This window comes from Monodon monoceros, unplaced genomic scaffold (genome assembly GCF_005190385.1).
Source record: "Monodon monoceros isolate NGI ecotype Baffin Bay Population unplaced genomic scaffold, NGI_Narwhal_1 Super_Scaffold_3, whole genome shotgun sequence".
NCBI classification, from domain to species: domain Eukaryota; kingdom Metazoa; phylum Chordata; class Mammalia; order Artiodactyla; family Monodontidae; genus Monodon; species Monodon monoceros.
The window spans coordinates 24,569,368-24,580,632 of NW_021703780.1; the positions used below are offsets into that span (position 1 = coordinate 24,569,368).

The window sequence follows — 11,265 nt, forward strand, 5'->3', positions numbered from 1 at the left end:
ATTAATTTATTCAGAAAAGTGTGTCTGTGATATATAATATATAATGCAAGAAATATTTACAACAATAACCAAAAGAAAAAAAAAAGATTCTTCTCTGCAGATTGTTTGAGAAACACTGCCTGATGTGGTTAGAAACTTTGGTCATGCAGATTCATGGAGCCCTAAGCCAAGAGGCCTCATAATCAGTGGTCCTAGGGCTTACAGAGAATGGGCTACTATCTTCATGGTTTATAGGTTCTTCTTCTAAGTCACTTAATATTTTACAGATGGGGAGAGCTCCATGGATTTAAGTTTGAAGTAAGGGTAGAGTGACCCAGAGAAGTTGGCCTGGGTGAAAGAGAAGATGTGGGTTCTGTCAGTCATGTTATAGAAAGAAATGTCACTATCCTCATAATCCAAGAAAATCACAATCTTTCGTGGACACTTTTCTATCAGGAGAGGCTCTTCCAGGAAAATGTTTTGGGGAGAACAGATGAGAGCCCTGTATTCACGTCCCTTCTTCTCTAAGACGCTGAACTTCTTCTTTTGTAGATGGCTGAGTAACCCACTCCTCTCTGTGGGCTTCTCATAAATGCCTAGAGTGCACTCATCAGTGTCCTCAACGTCCACCTCCCAGTAATGTCTCCCTGAAGTGAATTCTTTCTGACCAATTTGATAAGGTTGCAGTCTCCTTGCTTATTACATAATAATACCCATGTTTCCTCTCTGACGTTCTCTTCTCTCTCTGGGTCAGAATTGTCCTCATGAAAGTTTTCATGATTTAGAGTCACAAGAGCTGGAAGAAAAAAAAAGGAAAGGAAAAGGCCAACATTGTATATTTCAGAAAACTGTTTCCCCTGTAACTGTTTTGTTACAAGGGAAACCTTAACAAAACAGAGCAAATGTGTAAGGAGTAGGGATAGAATGCATCCTCTCTGAACATGTGTGTTGGGGGAGGTGGTGCTGGGAGGCGGCTGATGTGCTCTCATCTTGAGTTCTAGGCTACTTATCTTATCCTATCTATGCAGTTATATAGGTCAGTGTCTTGGCAGAATGCCAGAGTGAGCAGGTGACTTGAAGTGTTTATTGGAGAATGGTGTTCTTTCCGTGTCCTCTGCAAATTAGACCTATGTTCCTCAATTAGTAACAGGATCCAAGTGAGCTGACCTCTCTACAAAGAACAGCTAACTTCTTATTTTGAGCACTTCTTACTTAGTTTGGGGTCTCCTCAGCTGAGGGACTATCTTAATTTCTGTTTTAGAACCAAGTGGACCCCATAGACGAGGAAGCTGTGCCAATATTTGAAAATGGAATCACGACCAGAGTAGCTAAGCCTAGCAACAATTTTCAGTTCAGGCTAATAGTTAAACGATTTTGAGGTTTCTTCCCTCTCTTTAACAGAACAATAGTGCCTCTGTGTTTTCAGCGAGGAGATGATGTTAGGAAAGAAAAGCGGGGTCTCAGAGGGCAGGTTGGAAGGGAGCCAAAAAGATAAAGAACAACTTACCAGGTTGGAACTGTTCCTTCCTCCAGTCTGAAAAAGAGCAATACAAGTTGAAATGGGGACGGAGGCATACCCAGGGAAAGAAAAGGAGGTAAGATGCTTCCTTCCCTGACTTGTCACCTTCTCTTGTCAACATTCTCTTCCTCCTCTAAACCCCTCAAACTCTGGTAGTATCCAGAAACTACAGGACAAATAGTATGTTTTTTGCACTCTGTCTCACACTAGAAACTATCACATATTTCAGCCCGAAGCTGGGACGTATTCTCCAGTCTGAGCCAGGTTTGGAGACCCCTGGAGCAGGGTCTAATGCTCTACATGCCCCTCTACTATGCTCTCAAGACCTTTATGGACCTCCTCACTGACTATGAGAGCTATAAACTGTATTTTTAAATTTAATTTAATTTTATTCTATTCCATTTTATTTATAGTTTTTCTAGCCTGTGATCTCCTCAGAGTAGAGTTTAAGCTTATGACTAAGGCATTTAAATGGGCCATTATTACTTTGACCCAGATTGTAATCAGATTGCTTATATTTTTCTCCAGGGACAGATTCCTCATGAGAAATAGAATTGCTTCTGCCTGTGGCCACTTCTCTTATGACAGGACCTGTGATTTTATTTAAAGATTGGGTATTCTCATAAAGTCTTGGGACAATAGGCAGATAAGGACATATCCATAATTCTTGACTGGAGCAGCACTGTGGTCTCTCACTAAACTGCACTCCTGTCAGAAGTGTAGCACTCAGATACATAGAATCTATGAATATATGAGTCAAGGAGGACATCTGAGATCATGTATTCCAGTCTTTTTGTCTTAGAGATAAGGACAGTCAGCTCAAAAAAGAGAAAAGAACCTGATTTCTCAGCTGTAATTGGTAGAGTTGGAACTAAAAGTCATTCTTAGTACTTTGCTCACTCCTTTAGAAACACGGGAATATTTTTCAGTATCTCATGAAAGAAAACTCAACAGAAACTGCTTAATCAACTTTAATCCGTGGGAGGACCTCCTCTTATCAAAGCACTTATCAGGCTGTGTGTAGTTGCCTGGTTCCTGGCTTACTTCCCCCAATGGACTTTGTTTCACAGGGTCAGAGTATAATAGTTTGTACCACCAACATCTAGCACAATGTCTGGCATATAAAAATTGCACAGATACATATTCAAGAAATGACCTGGTGTGCTTTTGAGGTCCAACTCTATATTACACACACACATACACACACACACACAAGTTATAAACCCACAGAGTACATGGACAAATTTTAGAAGGTATAAATATAGCTAATTTCCCCACCACCAGATAAACTTATTTTTGCAAATGATGTTCAAATATTTTTAAAAGTTGTTTTTCAAGTTTTTAACACATAAACCTTCTCCCTATATATTGAATTTTACCTTTTTTATTTCAAATAGGTAAAATAAGTGAAATCATGGTTAATATATTTTTCCAAATATAAAATATAATACATTTTCTGCTCTTTTAAACTTTATTTGTAGAATAGAAGTGTTGATATAATATATTCTTTATTGTTCCCAAATCTCTCTTTATTCATCAAAATCACTCTGAGTTCTGTCCCTTCCTTCTTCATAGTGGATGAGCTAACAATTCTTGCTGAGTCCTACCCTAGCCATGTGGTGGGACTGACCAGGCAGCCGTTACTTCTCCTTCATCATTAGCTCTGGAAGACAACTGATTATTTGAGCCTCCAAATACAAAATACTACAGAGTGATACCAAATAAATTTTCACAACTTTCAAGTGTGTGTGTGTGTGTTTATGACTCTGCTTATTATGCTCAGAATACCAGAGGCACTTGGCAAGACTAAGTCCATAGAGTTACGTACCAGGATATAGCAAGGCCTTCTTCCAATCTAAAACAGAACAAATAGAGGTAAGACAAGATGAGACATTAATCTGGGGCCTTGAATTTTTCTTCCTTCCCCTTATTTCTCTTCCACTAATCATCATTCAATCCTCTAGTCTTTTCCTCTAAGGATAGGGAGCTGAGAACTTGTTGGTCATCAGGACATCAATTGACATGACAGAGTCTCTTACCTTCATTGTATAATGCCTTTCACCTTTCTGAAAGAAACAACATTCAATGAGAGACCCAGAACAGGTGTGAAAAGGGGAACAACTTCTACACAGGGCATAAAAAGAAACAAGGCTCACCAAGCTCTGCCTTGAGGTTCACTGGAAGAGGAGGAGATATAAAATCCATCAAACTGGGTTTTAGCTGCTCCTAAGTTTGGTGAGTAGCTAAATGAATTCAATTTGATCTTCTCTTAAGGGTCCCATAGTTAAGTAGGTGAGAAAGATTAGCAAACATATTTGTCAAATGTAAAAGGACAGGCGCTAAGAAACGTTACATGGGAAGTATCATGGGGTCACACAGGAAGGAGAGCCCATGCTTCATAGGAGTTTAAGATTTCCTAGGTGTTTCTAAAGCCTATTCTTGAAGGACAAAAAGGAAGAGAAGATAAGGGAAGACATTTCCACAAAGAGAAACAGGTTGAGGCACAGTGGTGTGAAAAGGCATGGTGTGGGTTGAGCCGCAATTTGGAGGCTTTGCGACCACTGCTCACAGACCTCCTAACTTCCCACATGATTTTCTCCTTTCCATAGGACTCCCAGCTCTGTAGAATTCTTGGTACCCTGTGTTTTCCTTGGGATCCTTCAGTAATCTTTTATTTCCCCATCCACCCTACACAACCTGTATCTGCAGCTTTTCCATGAACCTCTGATTTGACCTGCTGCCCTGATTTACTTTTGACTCTAAGTGCCACTTCTTTTTCTCTCTTCATCTCCTCTGTGTCATGAGATTCTTCCTGCCTTTTCTTTACTTCTCTCTCTTTGGCTTTATGTTCTCTCCAGCTAGTGTAGCTGATCCCGATGAGGAGAAGCACCAACAAAGGGAGTGTCCCAGCCAGGGCTGTCTTCCACGGAGACATCCTGGGGAAGAAGGGCTCTGACACAGGCATGTGGAGACACAGTGAGAGACTGACCTGGAGGAAGCCCTGCCCTCTCTCCAAGGCTCCCTTCAGCCTTCCTTCACTCCTACTTGCCCTTAACGCACCCAACTCTGCCTTGGAGTTTGTGCTGCACTGACCTGAGAGGAAGATGGCTGACACTTTCTCCTGGCCAGAGAAGGGGTTCTGGATGGAGCAGATCACATTGTCCAGAGACCTGTCCATGACCACAAGCGATGCCTCCACATGGAACAGCCCATCTCCATCTTGGGTCTGAGACTCAGAGAGGGATGGTAGCTTCACTCCCACCATGTCGCTCCACTGCACCCTGGGTTTTGGGAACCAGCCACCTGAGGAGCACAGAACTCGGATCCCGCGATCCTCAGGCCCCATCATGTAAACGTGAGGGGCAGAGCCCAAGCCTGAGGAGAGAAGACATGTGCCTGAGGGCTGTGGTCCTCGGGACTCAGGAGTCCCTGAGGCTGAAGGTGTAACTGCCTTTCACTAGGCTGATGAGCAAACTGAAGCTCAGAATTCCAAACTGCTCATGGCCAATGTTAGGCTTACCTGTGATTCAGTTTTTAAATCAACTTAATGCTTTTGCACTTTACTTGGACTGAGAGAGCTCTGGGAACATTCTGAGAAGAAAAAAGAACAGGGACAATGAAAGTTAGAAGAAAGGAATTTAATTCTACAAGTTGTCTCTCTCTCCTGATTGGGTCAAAAATATTTGAAGGCCTCAGTACCTATCTGAATTAATACTAGTTAATTAATTTTTGTGATCTTTTGGATACTAATGTATCTTCAGAAGGATTTCCTCCTTTACTGTTTAAAAGCAGAGTATGTAGTCTTATCCTCACTGTACAGTTTAGGAAATTGACATTCTACAAGGCAAAATATTATATAAACATATGGAAGATCATAAGAAATGCCAAGTTAGGAATCCATATGTTCTCACCCTTCCCTTTGCTTTACACCATGACACATACATTCTGTGCTCATTTAACTTACCTATCACACGCAGCTCCACAATGGCTTCTTGGGAGATGTGACCATCCTTAAAATGACACAGATATTGGCCATCATCAGAGGCACGGATGTGTTGGATCAGCAGGGCCACAGCACCTTTGCCAATGGAGTCCCCCACCAACTCTGTCCTGCCACGGTACCCCAGCATTTGCTCCCCTCCTTGTTCCTGTCCATTCTGGTACACAAGCACTGTGGGGGAGAGCTGGGCTTGGTACCACCGGATCTGCATGTGGGCTGCACTCTGCTCAGGAGACAGCTGGCAGGGCAGACTGGCATCTGCTCCTAGCAGGACCATGATGGGCTGAGCTGGTCCCTTCACGGAAAACCCAGACACTGCATGAAAATTAGAGACAAATTGGGGGAATGAGTGGGGGTGGGGGGCAGGATGAGATGGTAGACCTCCCTGCATTCTTTATGTAGGGACCCAAATGTATTTCTCTCTTATTTGTGTTATTTTTTGACCTCAAATTAAAGAGACAATAACAGAAAATGTCATTATCATGACTTCATAGCTGGTTCTCTTCAAACCTGGAGTCTGAAAACTTCATCTTGAGGAGACCTTTTATTTTATGAAGAAAGGGCTTATGTCCCAGAAAGAATAAATGGGTTGTCCAAGATCATAAGCAGATAGAGCTTAGGGATCCTGAGTCCAAATTCTTTGTACTCAGACTTGGGTTTTCTTGACAGTGAAAACATTACAAAGTATGGGAGTTTTATGTTTTTTTGTTTTGTTTTGTTTTGTTTTTTGTGGTACGCAGGCCTCTCACTGTTGTGGCCTCTCCCACTGCGGAGCACAGGCTCCGGACACACAGGCTCAGCAGCCATGGCTCACGGGCCCAGCCACTCCGCGGCATGTGGGATCTTCCCGGACCGGGGCACGAACCCATATCCCCTGCATCAGCAGGCGGACTCTCAACCACTGCGCCACCAGGGAAGCCCTACAAAGTATGTTTTAACAAACAGTTACATCAAATTTAAACAGGCTAAAATCAGTTGTACGCAATAAAGACTTAGATAAATATTATAGCTATGAGTTTTGCGAGGTCTGCTCAAAGGATTAAGATGTGTTGATGTGAAGGAGATCACTCCCACCCTTCACCCGACCCTTCAAGCCTTCTGTTAGCAGCAGACACAGCCACAGTTTCCCCCAGAAATAACTGGTTTGAGAAGATACAGAGTTGGGACTGATGGACCCATTATATGAGAAGAACCACTGAAAACACACCTACAAATAAAAAGTATGAGGGAGAACACTGACCTGGGGAGCACCACGTGGACACCTGGAGAAGGAGAAGAGTGGGGAGAAAGCCAGCAGGAAGGAAGCTGGGAAAACCTGCCATCTTCTTCAGAGCAGAAAGTGGAGCAGGTGGAAGCACAAAATGTTCACTCTGTCGGAGAAGGTGCTGAGAAGCTAGCCGAGTGAAAGTTCTTGGAAAACAAAAATCCCGTGTTCAAAGACATACTTTTATACACAGGTTTTTGGCTATTTTCCCTCACAGACCTTGAGAAAAACACGACCAACGCCCACCCATTCCCAATGGGTTTTGTTTTCTTCCCTCCTCCTTCTTCTTCTTCTTTTTTTTTTTTTCCTGAAAACCGGTTCCCCAGCAGGTGCAGTAAACTGTTCTCTTGTGTCCTGTGGGCTCACTTGCTTATCTACAGATTCACCTTCTCACCGGGGCCCTCTTGAAACCGAAAACCCTGAGTTCAATGTTGAGAGATGAAGTCAGACACAAAATTTGTCCACTCCACTCAGCCAAACTATTTTCCCCCTTCATTCATTCATTCATACATTTATTTATTTATTTATTTATTTTGACTGCAAATACTCTTGTGGCTTAACTTCTGAAAGGGAAGGGAATTTTGTCACCACATGACTCAGAGCTCAAGCCCTTATTTTTCCAGGACCCACATGTCCCACAGACACACCTGCACATCACCATATGTTTCTCTCTCACCATCCAGATTGAGCCAAGGGGAGCTGCTGGAAGCTCCTGGAACCTACAAGACCTGGCACCTACAAGACCCAGCTCCAGAGACAATTTTCACCTGGTTGTTCTTGAGGTCAGCCTCCAATGGTGTGGCTTCAGGGGCTGGAAACGGCCGGTTTCTAACCCATCCCTGGATTAGGAAAATATTCTTAGGAAGGAGGACAAACAGGGCTGCCAATAGGCACTGGCATTTGAATGCCTCTCCTGGAATAGGTTTAACGAGAAAGTCACAGCCTGCCTGCCACTCTTTTACTTACTTTGAAAGTGGGAGTAATAAAGGGCACCCCAGGGGACTTTGGACTGGGCTGAGCTATAGAATGATAGGAACTCTAAAGTTGCTTTGGTAAAAAATGCTCAGTGTAGCTCCCCCCTCCCACCTGCAAAGGACTGAAATGACATTATTTGGGGAGAGGGAGTCATCTTCCTGTATACTACTCAGTTCGGCGGATAATCCAAATGTCCATCTAACAAAGCTAGCTGATTTAGAGGATAAGCCCAGGAGAAGCACGCTTACTCTCACCACACCATGATTGACATTGGAAGCCACGTGCAGAGCTGCACAGGGGGAAATAAGAGGTTGAAAATGGAGGGCTCTGTGCTCCAAGAATAGGTCTGTATTTCCAAAAACCTTAGGGCTCCCCAAAGTAGAATAGATATAACTACACAGTTTTACCGTGCTAGATACAGAATGCTCACATGGCATTTTCTTTCCATTTCACACTCTTTCTAAGTTTATTCCATGTTTCTTCATGTCACACAAGGTTTACAGATAATCAGAGACACAAATAGCAATTGCATAAATATTAGTATGTAAGCCCCTAACTGTCTGGCTAAATGAATACCAAGATCCTAAACAAATATTTTCTAGAGACAATGAGGTACATTTGCCTTTTTAAGAAATCAAATGTCTTGAGATATAATTTGCATGCATGGTTTTAAAACATGCATTTGAATGAGGTTTCACAAACGCTTACACTCATGTAACCACCACCTCCATCAAACTGTGGAATTTTTTTGTCTCTTGAAAATTTTCCTCATGTCCATTGTCCATCAATCCATTCCAGGGGGTGGAAAAACAGTATTCTGATATAAATCGTGATAGCTTAATCTTGCCTATTGTAAAACTTCAACAAAAATGGAGTCATACAGTATGTATGCTTTTGTGCTTGGCTTCTTTGGCTAAACAAAATGTATTTTGGGATTCAACCACGTTGTGTGTATCAGTACATTAACATTTTTTATATTGTTGCATAATATTACATTGTTTGAATATAGGACCATATATTCTTCCGCAGTTCTCTTCGGGGCTGTCTCCCCACCTCATGCATGACCTCTCTTTCCACTCAAATTCTTTCCCACCAAGCTGGGCAACCCTCCTCCGTAAGGCCATCCTGTCTCATTTGGGGTCTGACACCTACCATATGGTTAGGGTCTGAAATATTGAGGAATGGGAAGGGAAAACTGAAGGAGAGAAGGAATGGGCTGAAGACATGACTTGCTTTTTTTGTTTACTTTGAAATGTATATATTTGTGTGTGTATTCTATCTCAAACTGTAAATATTCTATTCACAAAATAAATTTGAAAATTTTATATACATACTTATATATTTTTCCCAATAATAGATAATTGTTTGTGTAAAATCAGTTAACCTGTGGAGAATATTTTGAGGAATTTCATTGAGTACATACCAGTGTTTGTGTGAGAGAGAAAAGTGAAGAGGGAGCAAGAGAGAACTACAAGGTATTATTGATTTCAAAGAGCAGGTTTTAAAACAGTGTAAACAGTATGATCTTGTTTGAGAAAAATAGGATAGACATCAAAATCACAGAAAAATAATGATATGGCATTTCTTTTTTTTTTTGGAAAGTACTTTTTTTAAAAAAATTTAATTATTTTTATTTATTTGTGGCTGCGTTGGGTCTTCGTTGCTGCACATGGGTGCTACTCTTCATTGCAGTGCACGGGCTTCTCATTGTGGTGGTTTCTTTTGTTGTGAAGCATGGGCTCTAGGCATGCAGGCTACTACTGAGTTGTGGCACGCAGTCTCAGTAGTTGTGGCCCATGGGCTCTAGAGCGTAGGCTCAGTAGTTGTGGCACATGGGCTTAGTTGCTCCGTGGCATGTGGGATCTTCCCAGACCAGGGATCGAACCCATGTCTCCTGCATTGGCAGGCGGATTCTTAACCACTGTGCCACCAGGGAAGTCCAGGGTATTTATTTCTGAGTGGTGCAAATATGGGTGTTTCTATCTATTATTTTTGCTTATCTCTAATTTTCAGATTTCTCTAACATAAAAAGGTAAAGAATAGTGTGTGTATATGAAGATTTTTAATGCAAATATGAAGTATATTAGGAAGGATTCCTTCATAGGAGATACAGGATTGAAGAAATAATCAGCATTCTTGGGAATGAAAAATTGGCTTAAAGTAGAAAACAAATGGAAATGTCAAATATCAGAGTAGACACACCTGAAGGTCAAAATATTGGGTTAGGACAATGGAGTTACTACATGGTACTTTAAATCAAAGAGATTTTAAAAATTAGGAAATATAAGTTAAGCAAATAGATCCAGAACTTCAACATTCACCTAGTACACTTTCCAAAATGGAAAGGAGATTAGGGGCAAGAATCAGAAGGAAGAGTACTTCACAAAAAGTTGGAGTATTGCAAAAAAAAAAGAGTCATATATACATGAATTCTTATAAAGTTTTAGAGCTCCAAACAAACAACTAAACAAAAACCAAAAACCTCAAAGCTTCCAGAGTCCAGAAAAATGTGTTATGTACAAAAGAAAAAAATCAGATTCCATCATACATCTGTCATTCAATATTAATTACGAGAAAACAATTGAAATTAGTCTTTATTTTTGTCAACAAAAATTCAACTAACAATCAAGTTAAGCAAAAAAGGTGGAATTTTATTTGAGCCAAACTAAGGATTATAACTTAGAAGACAGATTCAGAAGCTCTGAGAACTGTTCCACCTGTTAGAAGTTGAAGGCACAGTCACACATATTTTTGAGACAAAGGATCACACATATTTTTGAGACATACTGACATTTTACATAAAAGTTCACCAAAGATACATAGTCCAGGTAAGCATGTACAAAGCAAGCAGAGAGTCTCCATGATCGCCTACAGAGTAGGGAAAGAATGCTATTCTTTTAGGAAGTTACATTGCTGTCATCACAAGAAAGAAAAAAAAATTGATCTTTACAATCAAGCGGGCATTCCCACCTTTGAGGAGGTCTGGTTAATGTATAATGCAGATACACATTGCATATTACAGGGGGAAGAAGGAGGCCCAAACAGACAGAGAGAGAGAATTTTTGTTTAAATTTTCTTGTCCTGCTTTAAAATATAAATTTTATTTCATCACTTTCCTGAGTAGAAACTAGAATTATCTAAACAACAAAACATTAAGTGTAAGAGCAAAAGAAAGAAAATTCTGGACAAACAAAGAATCAGAAGTTTTCTCCTCACTAAACTTCTCTTATATGAAGAACGAAGGTTACAGGTTTTGAACACAGGGGATTGGAGCAGGGAAAAGGTACAAACTTTTGAGATACATCCCACATTCTGTTTACACCTGCCCTCTGTGGGGTACTGTTATTTGACTTGGAGTAAAGTGGAAGATAGGAGATTTCAGGTATTGTGTCCTGGCATTAGTCACCTAGGAATGGAGGAATCAAGGACTGACTTATTCTCCTTTTCTGATAGCTCCTTCCAATAGAGTAGTTGCCTACAAGGAGACTGCGTGGCTGTCCTGCGGTGGTGATTTACTTCATAAATTTA

The 11,265-nt window shown here is 41.1% G+C and overlaps 1 protein-coding gene across 1 annotated transcript; it reads right to left on the reverse strand.

Moving 5' to 3' along the window:
* Window positions 1-252: 252 nt before the first annotated feature.
* Window positions 253-6,820, reverse strand: LOC114907536 (butyrophilin-like protein 1). Its single transcript, XM_029243270.1, is given in 10 exon segments — window positions 253-647; window positions 650-775; window positions 1,487-1,513; window positions 3,327-3,353; window positions 3,538-3,564; window positions 3,655-3,675; window positions 4,250-4,450; window positions 4,592-4,873; window positions 5,463-5,813; window positions 6,739-6,820. Coding segments are annotated over 10 exon segments (1,539 nt in total).
* Window positions 6,821-11,265: the final 4,445 nt, after the last annotated feature.